The sequence below is a fragment of the Corvus moneduloides genome, chromosome 3, assembly GCF_009650955.1.
Source record: "Corvus moneduloides isolate bCorMon1 chromosome 3, bCorMon1.pri, whole genome shotgun sequence".
Lineage (NCBI taxonomy): Eukaryota > Metazoa > Chordata > Aves > Passeriformes > Corvidae > Corvus > Corvus moneduloides.
The window spans coordinates 5,469,429-5,488,848 of record NC_045478.1 but is presented as its reverse complement, the minus strand read 5'-3'; the positions used below and the strand labels follow the sequence as shown (position 1 = coordinate 5,488,848).

The 19,420-nt window shown below is 43.5% G+C and overlaps 1 protein-coding gene across 5 annotated transcripts in view; it reads right to left on the bottom strand.

Moving 5' to 3' along the window:
- The window catches only part of RUNX2 (RUNX family transcription factor 2), a 215,829-nt gene that overhangs the window by 152,775 nt on the left and 43,634 nt on the right, over positions 1–19,420 (bottom strand). For all 5 annotated transcript variants that reach the window (XM_032103957.1, XM_032103959.1, XM_032103960.1 and 2 more), the window contains one exon: positions 3,466–3,749. In XM_032103957.1, the coding sequence (XP_031959848.1) occupies positions 3,466–3,749 (284 nt within the window). The remainder of the gene's footprint in view (positions 1–3,465; positions 3,750–19,420) is intronic.

The following is a 19,420-nucleotide window of genomic DNA, read 5'->3' as shown; positions in this document are numbered from 1 at the left end:
GTCTTAGACTCCACATCCCGTTTATTCCCCTGCCTTTAAGTCCACTAAGACTCTGCTGCTATTAGCATCACACAGAAGTCACTTCTAACCTCTGACGTGGCAATCTGGGTCTTTATGACTTGCAGTAAAAACTCACACAGAGGGGCCAAATTCTGATGACTCAACTCAAATAAAGTAGTGCTGGCTATTGAGATTAAGAAGTGAATATGATTTGGACCTGGGTGCACAATATCCATTTATTTTATGCTGGAATATTAATAGCTAGAGCTGTATTAATAGGTACTCATCTAATACTCTTCCCCACAAAACCAGTCTGCATTAACAATCTCGTTAGTGAGCACACGACAGGGACTCCCTTCCCAGTGTGTGCAAATATTAATACTTAAAATTCAAACCTAATGCTAAGCCAACACTATTTCAAAAAATTATAATCAAATCCAGCACTGTTTATAACATACTTCCTCTCCTGCATATGATTTATATCTGTTTTTTTAAATTAAAACAGTGCTATATCCAGCGTACATTTTCGCTCGAGATCGCTGCGAGAGAATTATGACACACTTAACACACCACTCAAAACATTATCATCAACATATTATTTATTGCCAATAAAACTTCACAAAGTGTGTTGTCTGTGAGCTATTTCTTTTTCAAGTTATTGTTTAGCTGAGATTTCTATAGCTCAAATCTGTCTCTTTTTTCCCTTTCAGAGCTGATTCCCATTCTGTTGTAACACAGTCAAATGTTTCACTGTATGATACATGCAGCTCCTTTGGTCTAAAACTACTGGGCAGCTGCATGCAAGTTGCATTTGAAAAATCAAATAATTTTTTTTTTAATGGTCAAAAATATTTCAAGTGAGTTTCAAATTAATTTACAGGTAAAGAAGGGCATATATAATTTTGGCATATTTTAAGAAGTGTGTGTGGCACATGAAAACACAGCTGCACCCACGGTAGTGGGTGCAAGGGGTAATGTGTGCCTCTTACGCATCCCAAAATCGGTCAGATCTGCACCGCCCTGTCAGCAATCAAGCACAGGACCCACATATAATGCACATATAAATACATATATATGAACACAAAAAGAGTGGGAAACAGTCTAAATCCTTTGTCTACCCTTTTATCACATGTAAGCATTCTCATTATAATAATATTCTAAATACTTTAATGTTTAGTTTAGATCTTTCCCTTATTCTAATGAGCTGCGACCTCATCCTTTGAATTCCTGTGAGGTAGGAGAAGGCTCAGACACCTCAGATGAGAACAGCAACGTGACCACGAGAATGCAACAGCTCCCGCGCCCCTGCTTTAAAGAGTAACTACAACACCAACTTAATGTAGCACTCAATTAAATTATAATCACAATTCTCTGAAAGCTCCTCCTCTTTACCCTGCAGCCCCTCTGAACCAGAACCACTGTGATCCACACCTAGAGAGACTCTGAGTGCCACACCAAGCCACGAAGTCAAAAGACACCCCATTTTCCTGCCATTTCTGCTCAGTCCGACCATCATGTCCTGCACAAGGAAGCCCTGTGCAAAGGGCTCCTCCTGCAATTCCAGCTGCTCCAAGCTGTTGCCACACACAAGAGCACTTTAGCCAAGCCTCACCTGCACACCCGTAACATCTTCAAAGCAAAGCTCCATCTTTATCACCCTCACTTTACCAGGAGCTCATTTAACCACTTTTACTATTTCTTCCCGGACAAACGGCCATGATAACATGGCTGGCAGTCGGGAAACACCAGAACAAGGCGATGTTCTGGAACGCACTGGATGAGACTGCTTCCAAACTTTCCTGTCTTTTCAGGGATTTCCAGGTGTGTTATTTTTCACAGGAAAATGTGGGTATGTTGAGATCCTCGCAGGGCCACCCCACCTAACTCTGACCCGTGCCCTGCTCGGGAAGGCACTTAGGAACACCCCAGCCATTGCCCCCTCCCTATCAAAGGCCACGGGAGGGGAAACTCCAGGGGGAATACTTGGAAATATAGCTAGGGGAGGAAAAGGCCTTGCTTTAAAGCATGCAATTATTGTTGTTGTTATTACAGATTTTTTCTAAAATCGTTTCCTCTCATTAGCGCGCCGTGGGGATGGAGACAGAAAATTAAAAGCAGCATCCCCGATGCAGAGCGGGGTGGGATTTATTATGGAAATGTCAGACCCTGCCAAGGAGAGCCTCTCTGGGCAGCAACTTCCTCGGTTGTCCACCAGGAGAAGTGAAGGGGCCCCGTGTCCCCCCCTCCAAGTGCTCTGTGTCCCCCTTCCCAGCCCCATCTCTGTCCGGGCGGTTGGAGGCCAAAGCCCTGATCCCACTCTGCCACTCAGCCTGACCCTCGGACTCCAGCCGCCCCCCGCACTCTTCAGAGCCACCTCAAATCCCCCAGTCCCACTACCGGCAATGGGAGGAAGGGGCATCCCCGTCGGTCAGGGACTGGTTTCTCGAGGTGGGGGGGTGCCACACTGAACTACGGCCCAGGGCTGAATCCCTCCTTCCTCAGGGAGGGAAAGCAGATTAAAAAAAAAACCACCAAAAAACACAGGGAGAAGGGCTGTGGGAAGTAGGGGGTGTCTCCCAGGGGGATGCTGAGGGGGGCACAGGGTGCCCCTGGGCTGCGAGGGGAACACGCCGGCAGTGCCCCGCGGAGATGGAGATAACGGGATGGTTCCGGGGGTGCGGGCCGTGCAGGGGGGCGGGCAGAGCATGGGGGGGCACCGGGGGCCCAGCAAGGGTAAGCGGGGCAGAGCTGGCGTACGGCGGGCACAGGAAGCGCAGCAGGACGGGGGGCACGGGAACCACTGCAGGACTGGGAGCGGGGGGTGAGAGGCACGGCGGGGGCTGCACCCCGAGACATCGCGGGATGGGGGCACCGGAGGCACAGCAGGGCAGTGACAGGACACAGAAGCCACTGCAAAACTTGAACGCTTGAGGGGGGGGAGGGAATACAGGAGTCATTGCAGGACTGGGGGGGGGGTCAGAGAAGCCCCCCGGGCCGCGGGGGCACAGGAGGCGTTGCAGGATGAGGGTGCACGGGGAGGCATTGCAGGGCTGGCGGCGTGAGGGGGGTGAGGAGACACTGCAGCCCGGGGACCACCGGAGACATTTGCCGCGGGGGAAGGAGGCCGGGGGGACACAGAAGCCCCTGCGGGCCGGTGGGGCACTGAGATGCTGCAGGAGGGCAGGCGGGAGGGCACAGAAATCCCTACGGCCCGGGCGAGGACACAAAACTCCCTGCGGGCCGGGGGGCACAGAAGGCACTGAAGGACGGGACTGGGGGGGGGGGTGGAACTGCGGGACACACACTGAGACATCCCTCCGGGCCGGGGAAGAAGCTCCTGCATGACGGGGAACACCGGAGACACTGTGGGCCGGGGGGAGGCACAGAAGCCCCTGCGGGAAGAAGCGCAGGGGGCGCGGGGGGAGCATCCCGGGCCAGGGCGGCTGCGGAAGGGGGGTGTCTCACCTTGAACGCCACCGGGAGGGTCTTGTTGCAGCGCCAGTGCGAGGGCAGGACGGAGCAGAGGAAGTTGGGGCTGTCGGTGCGGACCAGCTCGGCGGGGTGGTCAGCGATGATCTCCACCATGGTGCGGTTATCGTGGGGGCGCAGCCGGGGCACGGCGGCCGCCGCGTCCTGTTGCTGCTGCTGCTGCTGCTGCTGCTGGGCTACCACCACCGGGCTGACCTCGCTCATCTTGCCGGGCTGCAGGCTGCTGGAGGGGGGGCTGAACCTCCGGCTGGTGCTGGGATCTACGGGAATACGCATCACAACAGCCACAAGTTAGCGAATTGGGGGGCGGGGGGGGGGGAGCGGTAGGGGGATCGCTGGTAGAGGAGGCGTGTAGTGGGGGGTGGGGGTTGTAAAAAAAAAAATCTAGCAAAAAAAGGGGTGAATGAAAAGTGGAGGGGTGAGGATAAGGGGCAAAAAAGCAAATCAGACAAAAAATAGAAAAAACAAGAGGAGCGGATTAAACGCACGAGAAAAAAAAAAATCTCAGTCTGTTTTTGTTTTGTTTTGTTTTGTTTTTTTTAAAGAAAGATGGACGGGGCGAGGGGTGATGCCGGTCTGGGGGCGCCTGCAGCCTGGAGCAGCGAGGAGGCAGAGGCTGGCGGTGGGTCCGGGGCTGCCCCTCTCAGCACAGCCCGGCTGGAAACTGCATGGTCCCGGCTTCTGCCCAGCTGCAAAGCGCTGCTGCTTCTCCTCCTCCTTCCTTCCTTCCTTCTCGCACAGTCTCTGCTCTTTTCCCTCCTTCTAGCCACCGCTTCTTCCCTCAAGTGCTCAAGTTTCTTTCCTTTTTTCTTTCCCTCCCTCCCCGTCTTCTTTTCCTTTTCGGATTTTCCGAAGATTGTCTTGGGAGAAGTAGAACTCGCTGCTGGTTCAGCTTCCTGGGCTGCTGCTGCTGGTGGCCGCCAGAATTGTAGCGTAACTCAGCCCCGGAGAGGAGCGGGGGGGTTCAGGGGAACGTCCCGGTTTCCTCCGAAGAAATCTTCCTCCTCCGGACACACACACAGAAAGAAAGAAAAAAAAAAAAAAAAGAAAAAAAAAAAGGAGCAAACAAAAAGCCTCGCTGGGACAGAGGCGAGGAGCCGCTGGGTTTCCCCGCTTATTGCCTTTGGCTTCAGGAAGCGGGAACTCGGGAAGGGGCTTGGGAAGAGTGGCTCCCCCCCTCCAAAAAAAAGGCGCTCCCGAAGCGATTTCAGCGCGGAAACAAAGTTACTGGGGTTGTTGGGGTGAAGAGGAAAGTCACAGGGCTGATAATTAAGAGACTTTTTAGCTAGTTCCTTTCGGAGGATCAGGGCTTAAGAAAAGTTGAACTTTCGGATTCCCAGGGAAAAAAAAAATCATTATTGAGAAAAAAACAATCAACACAACAATAAAACCCCTCCTTAGGCTGATTTTTAAAATATGACCAAGCAAATTCTAGGAAAAGGCAGCCTTGGTGCAGCCCGGTCCTTCACATGAAGTCGCTGCTGGATCCAAGTCCGTTGAGTTGAATAGGCGAAGAAAAATCTTGCTTTTTTTTTCCGCCCTTGATGAACAACAGCAGCAAAAAAAAAATCATTAAAATGTCGCTTTGTTTGAGTTATTTTTCTTTCTGGAAAATCGGGTTAAAAATAATAATTATGAAAAAAAGCAACCAAAAGTTACAAACTTCTTTTGGGTCCCAAGAAGTTGAGGTCGGGGAAGATGAAGGAGCCGGAAAAAAAATAACAAACCCACGCCACAGTTTTTTTGTCCTGAATGTGGTTTTTGGAGGCTGGGATTTCTAATGATTAGGTTTTTGTGGTTTATATATACAGGACTCTCTGGCTAAGGCGATCATTATGCTGATGAGAGTCAGCAGCACGTGGTGCTTCAGTCCTCAGACTTCTGCAGCCTTCAAAATAAATAAACCAGTGTGCATCCCCCCCAGGAGGAGAAACTCTCACCCACGGGGAGGGGGACGGGGAAGTGGGGTAGCAGGAGATGGTCTCCGATCTCCACTTCTCTCCGGGTTTTTTCCATTAACACTTTTGGGCTTGTTTGTTAAAAAAAAAAAAAGGCATGAAAAATCTTGTTTGCAAAAAAAAAAAAAAAAAAGTTAGAATAATCTGGTGCCAAAGGGTTTTTTGCTAAGTCTCCGGTAGTCTAAAGCCTAAACCATTTCCTTGAATGAATGAAAGCTATAAAACCCCCTTCAGACTATTAAGGTAAAGGGAGTCTGGTTTGTTTTCTCCCTTAAAAAAAAAAAAAAAAAAAAAAAGGGCAGATCTTATTAAAAACCATTTACATACCCAATGGCATGAAAGTGTCACCGCCTCCCCGCGCAGATAACAGCCTATCACAACCCGCCCTCTAATTTCTAAGGCTTTACTCCGACTTGCTACTTCCACCTTCTTGTAAAAAGTCGGCGCTGCGTGTGTGCTCCTTGCTCGCCGCCTGTGTGTGATTCGGGGCGCTGTGTGTGTGTCTGTCTGCGCTGGGGGGTGCGGGGGATGTGGCCCTTGCCGGAGCCGTTCCGAGCCCCGAGCCCGGCGCCCCGACCCAGCCGGGTTTGTCCCGCCGGACCCTGCGCCGAAAGCCGGGCGGAGCTGCCCCGGCGGAGCTGCCCCGCGTACAGGACCTCGGGGTGCCCGTGTGCGGCTGCTGGTGCTGGGGACTCCTCCGGAGCTGTTTCCGCACCTGCGGAGCCTCCGCGCCCTCCTCCCGCCGAGCGGCAGCGCTGCCCCCGCGCCTTCCTGCCCCGCCACCCGCAATTTCTGCCCCCGGGGCAAACCCCGGCTGTGCCCGGCGAAGGTGCGCGCAGAGGCGGCGGCGGCTCCTGCCCCGCTCGGCGCCGGAGCAGAGAGCAGCCCGCAAGCTCCGCCGATCGGTCACAGGGGAGAGCTCTCGCTCCGCGCACCGCGGCTGCGGCTGCCGCCCCCGCTCCGCGCCCGCCGGGCTCCCACCCAGCCCGGCTCCGCAGCCATCCCTCCATCCATCCCTCCATCCCTCCCTCCGCTCCGCGGCTTTCCCACGCTTCCCGCGGGGAGCGGCACCCCCGACCCACTGCCTCGCAGGGATCTGTGCCCTCCGCTTTCTTATTTCCGTTCTTTCCCCAACATTTTTCCATTTTTTTTTTTTTCTTTTCATTTTTTTTTCCCTGTTTTTTTTCTTTTTCTGGTCTTTTTCCTTTTCTTCTCCTGGCCCAAGGCTGGAAGGGCTCTGGAAGTTTTCTATCCCGTTGAGAAAACGCCATTCATGTGGATAACGCTGCAAACTGCTCCTGAACTCGCCATGCTCTTCCCGACAACCACAAGGATCTGCTTTTCCCCAAAAGCGGCCACAGGCGTTTCCAAGGCACAATTACTCATCACTTATACCGATTAGTATATATGCAGATCTGGTTTGCTGTGGTTGTGATACAGAAAATGCATTTTTCCATACTTATTTTGGCAAAATATTTATGTCCATAGATTCTTTTCGCTTCTTCCCCCCATTCTTTAGCTGGCTTTAAGACATTCCCTAAGAGCCATACCAAAGGCACTAGAAAGAAGGCAAGGAGTTGTTTTATATCCAAATGCTACATAAGCCTGACAATCATGATTTATTTCATTTCAAACAAGAAGATACGTTTCCACTTTTAATTAGTCACACTAAAAATTTTACAGTCACCTCTCTTCCTACTAAAATAAAATAAAAAGTTAATTAGGATAAACTAAAATAAGTCATTGGAAGCTACCAGTTTAAGGTCACTTAAAATAGTCCAGGGTTATTTATAATGTCGAAATAAAATTTTCCACTGAGCACCCTAACAAAGTTTCAGGTATCTGGCACAGCTGAATTTCAGTCTCTGTGCAAAAATATCTTTCTGCTGAACATTTACACATTTAACAGGAACTTACTACAGTCTGGAACAGATCACAGCTCAGAGCTCTAGAATTTTATTTAAATGGTTATGGACAAATTAATAAAAGTACCAGTAATGTTTATGGACCTGCATAAAAGCTGGATGGGATTTTTCAGAAGAAGTCATTCACGTTACGATATATATAATCTGGAACATTGGCTTGGATTTGGCTGGAATGGAGAGCAACCCTGCTGCTCGGCTTTCCTCGGGTTTTATTTCAGAACTTCTCGGAATTTTAGCACTGGTTGCAAAATGGGTCATATTTTAAGATCTTAGAGAATTGTAGGAGGTTGGTGAAAAAATGTGCTTGCGCTGCAAGTTATATCTTAACAAACACCATCAGATTCACTTTACAGTATTGGATTTTCACTACTATGGCTGCGCTTGCTGCAATTTAAATTGTCTTTTAGCTTTTTCACTTTTAACTGTGTTATGAATACAGCCATAATCAGACTGCTTTTGGACAAAAAGGTAATGTTTTAAGGAGCACTAAGTTTATTTACCATCACATTTCTAAAACACAGGCCCAGCATGCTCCTGTTGCAAGTACTGGGTGCTCAAGATGAAAAATAATTATCAGATATGAGAGATTCTAACCTAGATGATGTTCCCTAAATAAATAGTTTTGATGCCAGTTCCTTGGGCTGGAATGTGCTGCAAATACGATGAATACATAATTTATTTTGAGCCTCTCTGTGTATGTAAATAGCCTTTGTGAAACAGGAATAAATGAATGGGTTCACTGAGTTTGTTATGGTATTTGATATTTTTAGCCAGAGCGACTGCAGCAATGTCAGCAATTATTACTATAGTGAAAGAATTGCCAATATTCTTGTTTCCAACATCTACCTTCCCGAAGTTTTTTATTCACTCGTGAAAGTGTGCATCGAGCCAAAATATGTGAACTTAAGTAAACTTAATGCTAGAGCAGGTTTTGCCCGAACTTCCATTCATTTCAGTAGGGGCAAGATAAGCTCCAGTGTCTCTTGGCAGCGCTTTACTTTCACTTTGGTTGGAAGTTGACTGTTTGCCCAGCTATTCTTTGCTTTTTTCTTAAGTATGACAAATAGTAACCCTAGATTAGCACGTTATTTGGTCTGCTAAGTAGGCGTGTGGTAATGAGTTCTGTAACTGCAGCATTCTTACTCAGACTATGGACTACTATGGTTTGTTTAACTACTGTGTCCCTGTCCCACTGATTTACAGCCCAGATAAAAGAAGATTCTTTGTGTCCTGAAATTAGTTGAAAGCATTTAATATTTCAGCACCATGCACTGCTTTTTAGCATTTATAGTCCCTGATACGTACAAAAGCATAAAGGTTTGAAAGACAGGCTAGAAAATGATTACATAAACAAAAAATGAACTGGAGGATATTACTTTTTCCCCAGTATTTTCAGGAGAAAGTGAGGACTGAGAGCTGAGACTCTTGTGTTCTGTCTCAGGATTTGATGCTGAATGCTCTGGGACCTCAGACAAGACTTTTAGCAAGCTTTCTTTCTGTATAAAATGAGGTCCTAACTATTACCACATATCTATTGAGATAGAAAAATATATGTTAAATTCTCAGAGGTTCAAAGATGAGCAGGGCTTGGCATCGAGTAATACCAGGAAAAAAATTTGGAAATCTGGTAGGAAACTTGCCCTGTCCCTGCTGAAAAACTGATGGCTTTTCCAGGGCACGCAGCGAAACATGGGCTATACAAACAACAAAGTAAACAATTGCTGCTTCTGTATTTTTCCTAACGGATGTATTTTCTGCTTCTCTAATAAGCAGGGACTGCAAGCCTAGGTGTGGGTCGTGCTGCAGAGTTCTCCTGTTTCCCTCCCTGTCTGCAGCCTCTTATGCCCCAGTGTGATTGCATGTATTTCAGAAAGGTTTAAAGCAGCAAATGACCATGTCATCATCATCACAACGAGGCAGAACGTCGGCCTACTTGTCATCTTCTATGGCCTTTGAAAGAGAAAGTATGACCTGTGCTTTCTGGCACTAAAAACCTGAACATATAGTAGGATTAGAAAAATGTATGGCCTGTCTTTCTCAAATGATTTTTTTTTTTTTTATTGCAAAATGTAAACTAAAAATTAGCTGTAGGAAGTTGTTAGGATCCTCATAAGTTAGGGACAAACTGTCATTTTTCATGGCAAACCCAAATTTGTTCCTTTCCATTAATCCTCCGCCCAACTTCTGTTTAACTAATTTCAGAGTGAGGAAAAAGTTTCCTCCTTGGATGAATTCAGATGAAATCAGTATGTTGTTTTAGAGATATATAGGCTGAAAAATGAGAACTTAAATTTATTTTATTTCCTTATTTCAGCATATGTAAAAGTAGCATGAGCCAGAAACTTCATGGTTGTTCTTTCTGTATACCTTAGTGAAAACTGGTTCTTTTGACTAACTGTGGGGAAAGAGGGTCGTATAACTGTAATTAAAAAGGGTTTATACCTTTGGAACTTTGCAGAGTCCCTGAATTTTGCATGCTGTTTTTTTAAGAGTCTAATGAAGTGCTCTCTGGCCAGATACAAGCTCCATAAAGCTTATACAGGAGATACTACAAGACGTTAAGTCAGTCTTGAGTGGGAGAAGGGTTTTTAGTGTTTCTAACCACAAACACAGCACCAGATCCTTGCATTTACTCTCTCAGTGTTGTAATGGTGACGATTCCCACTGTAAATTTATTTTCAATAGCATGGATGGCAGGACAAAATTTCTTTGTTAATAACACAAGACTTGAAGCTGAAGTATTAGAAAAACACTGAATAGTGATAGGCTTGTTCTAAAATGGATGAAAACGGAGAACTATGAAAGAGATGGCGGACTCTACAGGAGTGAACTAGAAGAAAGCATACGGTAATGGCAAATGTAGAATAAGCATAATGGGCAAAGCAAACCAATGCTTTGAGGATCATAAAAACGTCTTTTGCCTTTTCTTTCCTGAAAATTCACTCAGGCCAGACCAGGGCATCAAGAACAATTATATTTATGGTGTGTCATAATGTAATCCTGAAAATGCCGAGCATCCTGCTTACATCTTAGAAGAAGTATGTGTGTGCCCCACATCAGGTGTGGCCTTCGGGCCTTGGGTGTGGGGGCAGAACACAATCAATCCCTTGAGTGTTGTGGAATTGGCAGCCAAGTCAAAGGAGACAACAGTGCCAGTCCAAAACCAAGCTATAAGGGCAGGTGACAAAACATTAGACATCACAGGAATGATTCTGTCTAGTAACAGAAGACAAAGACCTGGCAGAAAAATATTAAAGGTGAAGCTGCCAGGAGTATCTGCAGTTAAGCTTGTCTACCACTTTCCAGTATAAGACCTTGTTTTCACTCACATAAATGTTGCCAATTTTCAGCTGTTCAGGATGAGCTTTTCAATCCTGAGTCTGCCTCAAGCTGAATTTTTTGGAAACCTGCAGCAGAAGTACTTTTGCTGCTCCTAAGATCGGCATTAAGAGAAAACACATTGTTTCACAACATTTTAAGATCTCATCCCAATATCTATTTCAGAGCTGGGATGGGAAGTTTTACTGAGTAGGAGAGGAACAAGGAGGAAAAAGCAGGTAAGTTCCTTTTGTTGTCCCTGACCAAAAGGATCCACCCGAACTTGGCCGAGTTAGAAGCTGCTGAAAATTGTTGAGGTTTTCCTCGCGCATGCTCAGTACAGATTGTGGAGCTGGCAGCCGGATTCTGCAAAGCCTCCATAGCAGCACTGGGCTTGCTAGACTGGATTGGATCTGTAGTCAGTCCAGTCTGACCAATATTGTCCCTGACAGTAGGCTGCACTGTATTAGAGAAGAGGATAAGAAACTCTTGAGTCAGCAGATAGAGATGGGATCTATTCCTCCTTTAAGGTCTCATCCTAGTTAATAGTAGCTTATAAAAAATATAATCAGAATGACTGTCAGCAGTTCAGTTTTAAATTGTGTCTTTTAGAAGTCTATAATTCAACCATAAAAATTCCTTACAGGCTGAAATCTGGCTTATACTCTTAGTTCAGAAGTCAGAGTTCTCCAGAGATTTTTTTTCAGTAGTCTGTTTTGAAGTGATAGAAAAAATAGTTATGTACAAATTCTGGACATTTCTTTCACAACACACCTCATAATTCAGTTATGATAAGCCTGATAAGTTTTAAACTATTTGTTTCAAATACTGGTCAGGCCCTAGAAGGATCAAGAATAATTAAAATCTTCACCATTAACACTAGACATTCAAATGTGAATAAGGTTCTCTGATCTTGGGATATTAGGAGCATTACGATATTAGGAACTTATGTGATGTAATACCAAAACCTGTTAGGCTAGTTTTCCTTATAAATATTTATATAATTTATTAAATGCACATATTGAAAAGCAAGGGAGAATCCTTCTGTCTTCTCATGGCAAAACTCATCATGAAGACAGTCACTTAGATGTTCTCCTATTTGAAATATAAGAAGAACGACATAACCTGGAAGTATGCAGGACAAACAAGCAAGAGGTCCTCAGAAGGGGCAAAGCAGATGCAAAACCTTTCTTGGAAGACCACAGCAGCTCTCATTACTACCAAGCTTCCCTTTGTAGTGGAGAAGATAGAGAAGCTCTTCCCATCCCTGGAATGCTTTCAAAGATACTGTGCTTGGCACCCTGAGGTTAGCATGATTTTTGAGCAGATAAAAGCCCCTTACATGAAAAGGCAGATCCCACCTTCTTTTTTTTTACTTTTTTTTTCTTTTTTTTAAACCTTGGTAAAAAAAGAAAAAATCCTTATTCTGTCTGCAGTTCCACTGATTTCACTGGTAGCCTTCATGGAATAAGGGGCTGCTTCACCTAAGAGAAGCAGAGGCAAGACTTTAGCTAACTTGCTGCTTCCAGTTACTCACCTTATCCTTTCATATTTCCATGTATAAATGTCCATCATGGTAAAGAACATGTCAAGTCTTTCAGCTCATTATTTCCACTACATTTTAGAGAGATGGAATAATTTATATTTTTAGGCACGAAAAAAGGTCTTTCACTGTTTTTGACAATTGAAGAACATGGACTGAGGGAAGCAGAGGAAAGTTCTATTTACTAAACACCACATGTAGATTACCACTGATAGTTTTTCTAAGGAAATTTATGACCTGAGTGGAGTAAATAAACTCCCTTTTTGGTAAAGAATCTGCAGCCAATCATTCATGCTTGCTTAGAGACGTTACTGTTCATGTTGCTTTTATGTGGAAGCCTACAGTAAAGGGTGATGTTATGTCTAAAATAGACAGTTGGCAGCTAAAAAAGAAAAGAAAAAGCTATTTCTAACATTACTTATCATGAGATTCTTGCTAGATTATGGCACATTCACTCTGGTTCAGGAAAGAAAGAAAAGATAATGACAGGACAATTATAATTCTTGTAACTAATATGTTATCTTCATGCACGCACTTGCATGCCCAGCTCCATTTACTGGCAAGTTATGGCATTTTACACATCTGAAATAAACAGAGAGCTCTCAGTGTGTTCAGAATGTTTAGTAAGTCTGAAAGTTGTTTGCTCTGTATCTCAGAGTAAATGAGAATGGGACAGACACTTCGGTTCTCCTGGCTGCCCACCCTGTATTCCCATAATGCTTCCATGCTCCCCTTCCTCTCCCCATTTTATGTTCTGAGTCCAGTAGAGACATAACTATGTAAGGCAATCAGGAACACTAAGTGAGAAGAAGAAGAAGTAAGAAGAAGGTACAGATAATGTTTTCAGAAATATTTGTTTCTCATGTACAAGTAACTCCATGGCTTTGAGCTCTACCTCTCTTGATTTACACTGGTGTGAAAGGGGAACTGGGCTGTTATTAAGTCTACCTGATTTAATAGATGCACACAATGTGTTGCTTATTTTCTTCTACCACATGTGAAATTATCAATACAGACTTCAGTAATTCCACATTCCAGAACAAAAGTATTCTGAATTTAAAATGAATAAGTGCCTTTCTGAGTGATGATCCCTTGTCCTTAACTCACCCCAGTGCACTTCAGCATGTGGGTTCTGTGACATTGCTGGGGCTTTGCCTTCTCTAGAAGAACTCCCTGTTTTTGATGAGGGGTGTCTAAAATAGTTTTCCGCCCTCAGATCCACTCAAGTACTAGTAGAAGTAGTTGCCTCACTGGTATGGACAAGGTCAGCTAAGTTCACTGCTTACCATAGCAAACCATGCCTTGTTGAGGGCTCATGGGATAACTTGCCTGTGTAGGATTTGCCTCAGAGTGTACAGAAGAATTTGTTACAATAGATGTTGAACTCACTGACTTTGTCCACACTGGATGAGCAGTTGTTTTCAACAGTGCTCCAAGATGTGTGGAGAGTGGGCAGGCATTTTGACAGCAGTTGTCAAAAACACGTTGTTTCTCTGGGGTAGGTACCTGCCTACCATAATATCCATGCTCTAAAAGGCCAGATTCAGTAAGCCTGGGATAGTGCAAAGTCCTCTCTGACAGCACAGCCTGCAACTTTCTGTGCTGGTGTACACTTGCAGGATGTCAGATGATGAGCAGGACTTTTAATGTACAGTCCCTTATCATCTACATCAATACAGAATTGAAGGCCACAAGCCAATTGCCGAAGATTATGCTAATTTAAAGAACAATTAGTGGAGGAAATACCCATGCTATAAGTAAGTGATCAAAGCTCTCACCATGTGAGGCTGCTGACATAATAAATAAAGCTGAATCTTGCAAGTCCTTCACACACTATATGCTTTTCTGAGCCCATGTGAAAAAATGTAAGAAATTTTTTTGCCAAACCCAACTGGGTTGGGTATCTTTACCTCTTAGATGTTCATTAATAATTGACCAGTTCCATGGAAACATCATAAAAGAAGTGGATGGTAGCAGAGATTTTCTTTTTCTATGTTATTTATTTTGCAATTACGCAAAGAATAAGCTGGCATATGAGGAAGGAAACTGAAGCAGAAGTTATTTTTCAAATGGATAAAAGAAAATGCTATTTGTACAGAACAACTTCTAGTTGACCTTTGCAATAAATGCCATAAAATACTATTTTGGCCACAAATAGAACAACATTTTTAGAAGGATTAATGTTTAATCTGTCTGTCTGTCTGTCTATCTGTGCAGGATTTTAAAAAGACTGGAGGAAGCTAGTAGTCCACTTTCACTTATAATTGCATCTGTAAAACTTTAAAACTGTGCAAGATCTTTCTCTGCTGTGCTGGATGCCATTAGCATTAGCACATTACCACAGAAAAGGAATCAAAGGTAGACGGTGGACTTCATAAGAAATCTTCCAAAAGCCTTCTATCCCTCAAAAACTTTAATTCCCAACAAGATCCTGGCTCTCACAAAACCCATTAAAATATATGAACTGTTCAGTAGGCTCACAGAGTTGATAACAGTCTGACTATTTTTTGATAACGATAAAATCCAGAACTATATTAGATTGGAGAGAGCAATTTTTGAGGAATTTTGAAACCCTGGAGGAATTTTAGAGGGGTCAATCACTACACTTATACTTGGGGGATTTTTTCTTTTTTTTGAGATGATTTTTTTTTTTGGTCATTGTCTCTTTTTTTTTTTATTTTGGCATTGGTACAGGTTTCTATCATGCCGCATATCCAGTCACACAATATTGCTTGAGTACCATGCAGTCATTCCATGCCTTTTCCGGCCCTGGATGTTAGGTGAACATGAGCCTTAAAAAATAAAATGGATACTAAAAAATCTAAACACTTTACAAATACTTTTAAAGGGAGGGATAAGAGAGGTAGCAAGCATCGGGAAAGAATCTCTCCAGATTCAAGAGCTCTGTATTGGCAATTTGCAGACATTTCCTAGTAAAAATGCTTTAGCTGATCCCAGCTGTAATACTGGATCCTTAGAAAGGTTGACTGGGTATGTCTTTTGGCTGATCTGAACACACTGCCTATAGTTCAACATCAACATCCTGACTTTTATATAATTCAAAATCCATATCTAAATCATTAGTGTAAATGTATTTTAAAATGGCTCTGTATTTTCTATCATGATACTAAGTTGACACTGGCAGAATGGAAATTGGAGAGAAGCTGTGAAGAAATAAAAAAGTATCCTGCTCTGGTTCTCAGCTACAGGAATGACCAAAGCTGCCAGAGAAGCACCTTATACAAAAGGAAGACTGACTAGGCAAGAGGTAAGAATATTCTCTGGACCACTGTTGAAAGCAGTACTTCTTATCCAAAAGAAAGATGGAAATATGTAATTGTACCCTTCCTTTAAAACCAGGTCTTGCTGCTTTCCTGTGTGTTACAGATCACACGTTATTTTACATTGGAAGCTTGGTGTTAAAATCTAAAACCTAAGGGCCAAGTTCTGCCCTTAGATACACATGCACCAGTCCAATGAGCTCAAAGAGAGCTGTGTTCATATGTTTAGCAGTGGAATTTGGCCCTAAATATTTAAATATTTATTCAGAGAAAAAAAAAATCTTCTCTGATATATTTGTATCTCGTATCTAATGTACACAGGTTACCACCACTGGGCACCCACCCTGAGAAATAAGAAGTGTTAGAGAACCATAAACTCAATATTCTACCTGCTCAGCATGGTCAAATAACATTAATTTGCTTCAGAACATTAAGGAAATTAAATCTTTAGCAACCTGTGGCTGATGTTATTTATTCTGCAGTCCAGTAGTAATTTGATGCAAATTGCTGGTGCTATTCCTACATCTCAGGAAAGTACTGTTTTGAATGGACTGATTCTGGAAACTTTCATTATATGACTATGCAATCCAGAAAGAACTAATGTCCTCTGTTTATATTTTTTCTGCAGAGGAAAGCTCAGTGTTCTGGCTAATTCTCACTTATCTTCCAAAGGTTTATAACTGGAATCCAAAATAATCTAACCATGTAATTTGGAAATGAGGATCCTGAGGATCCCACCTGTTCTCCATGGCAAATGACCCAGATGTGTTTTTGCTACGAAGGATTCTGAAACCTGCAAATTTTCCTCTAGCACCATAATGCTCCAATTTGTATATCTAATATAAGTGAAAAGTAACTATATGTAACTGCTGTTTTCCTTGGACAAATGACAGCTAGAGGAGAGCTGGGTTGCAGATTCAGACACCTAAATTTGGTTGTCTAAAAGTAACTGTTTATATTTATACTAGCTATTTAAGCTCCCATGGTACTCAATAGTGACCTAAGGCTCAATTCACTTGCCTAAAATTAAGCTTCTAATGCCATAACAGCTGCCTTGGGCTACCTAAAAAATCACCACGGAGCTGGCACATCTGAGTCAGGACCTGTGTGAGGTGCTTTGGAAAGGCAAGTGGAGGGAGACAACATAGCTCAGAGGACTTGACATGGATAACTGAATGCAGCCCTCACAAATGCAGTCAGTGGCTTCTACAGAGCAAATCTAATGGACAAACATAGATGTCTGCTTTTGGAGGAACTGCTTTCTTGCCAGCGTTGACCATGGGCTTCCATTGAAACCTACTTCTGATATTGTAGCTGCCAGAATACATCCCGGTTTTAGTGTGATCACTACGCTTCCAGTTCAGTCAGGCTTAAGCTACTCTGGTTGTGCATTTTGTGCAGTACAGCAGTTTCAGTGAAATGCTGGCAGGCAGGTCAGCCAGAGTGATGGGCAGGTGTGATTACAGGGGTGGTGAGTCTCTCTTTATGTTGTGCTTCAGAGAGTTCCTTGAGATCCATCTGGACATTTAGCGAACACTGCTACCTGCCCCTTATCTAGAGGAGTCTCTGGCTACTAAGTGCTGGCTCTTTAGATTGCTTGGGAGAATTGGAGCTTTGTCTGCTCTTTACTGCTCTCATCTATAGGTGACAAGGATATCCAGCATACTGCCAGAGTGCTCTTTTCAAAGCTGCATGGATTTTTGGGCACAGTCAGATTTGTAAGAAAGATTCTGCACCAAAGCTCATTTTCTGTTTTTAGAGCCTTTTGTCTGGAGTTCTCTAACCATAGAAGTCACCCTTGAATATCTCTGGCTATAGAGGTGCAATGCATGATGATGCCAAAATGCCATGACCCTTGCGGGAAGAAGGTAAGAACAAAAACATCTGTGGACTTGTTAAATTCATTAACAGTCATGGCCAGCTGGGCCTCCTACCCAGGTCTTGCCTCAGCACTAACAAGGTGAGTTAAGAGTGATCCAGGACCAAAAAATTCTTTGCTGCTACAAATCGTGATTTTGGTTTGCTCTGGTCGTTATCTTGGTTGAGATCAAACCTCAAGCATTACTTCAGATAACATACACAATTATTAGCATAAGCTTCCTTGATTTGTGTGGAAACTCCCAGCCTCATTTGTGAAAGCCATGGTTTTGAAAAGGGCACAGCAAATAAGCACTATTTAAGGTACAGTCTCATTTAGGGCAGCTGATTGGCCAGGCTGGAGGAGTGGCTGCAAAAAGGGTCCCTCTAAAGTAGTTTTTCTTCAAGTGCATTGATTCAGATCAGTCAGAAACAAAACTCTGCTTTTATCTTGTTTTATATTTAATTCTGCTGCTTTAATATGCTGCTCACTTAAGGGTGTGCCTACGGGGCTGGCTTCTGAGAGGAGTGTTAATACACCTGCAAAATGGCTACTACAGATCAAAGGTCTTGGTCACAACTGGATTACACAACACAGAGTTCTGTCCTCAAGATCACGCTGCTACCTAATTCTGTCTCTCCAGGTCTTTAATTTTCAGGCATTGGAATTGCCTCAAATCCATTTTGGCATGGAATACATAATTATTTTCATATTGTGCTAGTCTACTCTCCTGCTTTCATCCCCACGAGCCAGGAGTGAATAAGAGTTGGCAACTTCATACTCAACTATTATATTGCAGAGTACACCTTAATCAGCACCCTAATAAATAGCACGCCCAATTAATTGGGACATTGGCCAGCAAGCCAATTCCTTTCCCTGAGCTTCAGTGTCTGTAAATGATGGATAAATAGCATTCTTGCTGTTGTCTGTGAGCATATTTGTTGTAATTAACAGGCATGAGTTGGTGTTTGCTGGCATGTGTTTCCTCAGTAGCTCTGCTCACTTTTTAGTAGGCTCCCTGTTTCCATACAGTTACTAAAAATAAATAAAGAACAGATTTCCCTTTCAGTGTTTGCTTAAATCAAGGCAGTCCTTTTGTATTTAAAAAAAAAAAAAGTAATCTATCCCTTACATTCCTATATGGTTTTGACAATTAAAAGTAGTAATTTAATTAGCATGTTTCTGTTTTGATTAGTACAGTGAAGAGGCCTTTGCCACACCATGGAATAATTTATAATAAAGGGAGAGATTTCTGCTGCAGGTCTCTAATGCTACTTTTTTTGACCAGGGATTGCATGGTGGTTTGCTTTAAAGTGGTATTTCCTTGAGGGAGATCCACAGAAGTACAATCTATTTTCATAAACTGGTATATGTTATGCTTTACTGTAGGCATGTGAAAGTTACTCTTATTTGGACATCCTTTGCCAAAAAAATAAATAAAAATGAACACAGCAAACTTTTCTAATCCCTGCATTCCTCACAGATTGCTTTAATGGCGACTGAAAAAACTATTGGAAGTAAATGAATATGAAAAAGGAAATGGTACTGGGGAAATCTCAACAAGGGATCTTAAAAACCAGGATGGCTATGGATCAACACAAGGTAGAAACATCCGTGTAATTAAAGGAGAACATAATTTGTGGGTTATCTGAAAAAAATTGTCTGGGTTGGCATTTACTTTGACTTGTTGGCAGGAGGAAAAGAAACCGCCCTGTACCACTGCATAAGGTTCCTTATTAGTTGTGGCTTCTGCAGAGGCTCCGTCTCCTCTTTGGAACATGGAGGATTTCTTTCATTACATAATCTGGAATTTTTTTTTTTTTTTAATAGATTGAATTTTTTTTCTCCTGTGTGTGCAAATTCTCTTTGCCCCAATGCTTCTATACTGAGGTTATTATGCCGAAGGAATGCAAGCGTCTAGAGTAACAATGGTTCATTTTCCTTTAATGACTTTGTCGACAGGATGGAGACATTTTTGTGGTGTGATGAATTCACTCAGTCTCCCGTTGTGTTTTCTCCACATGCTTTGGAAACTCTCTCTCTCTCCG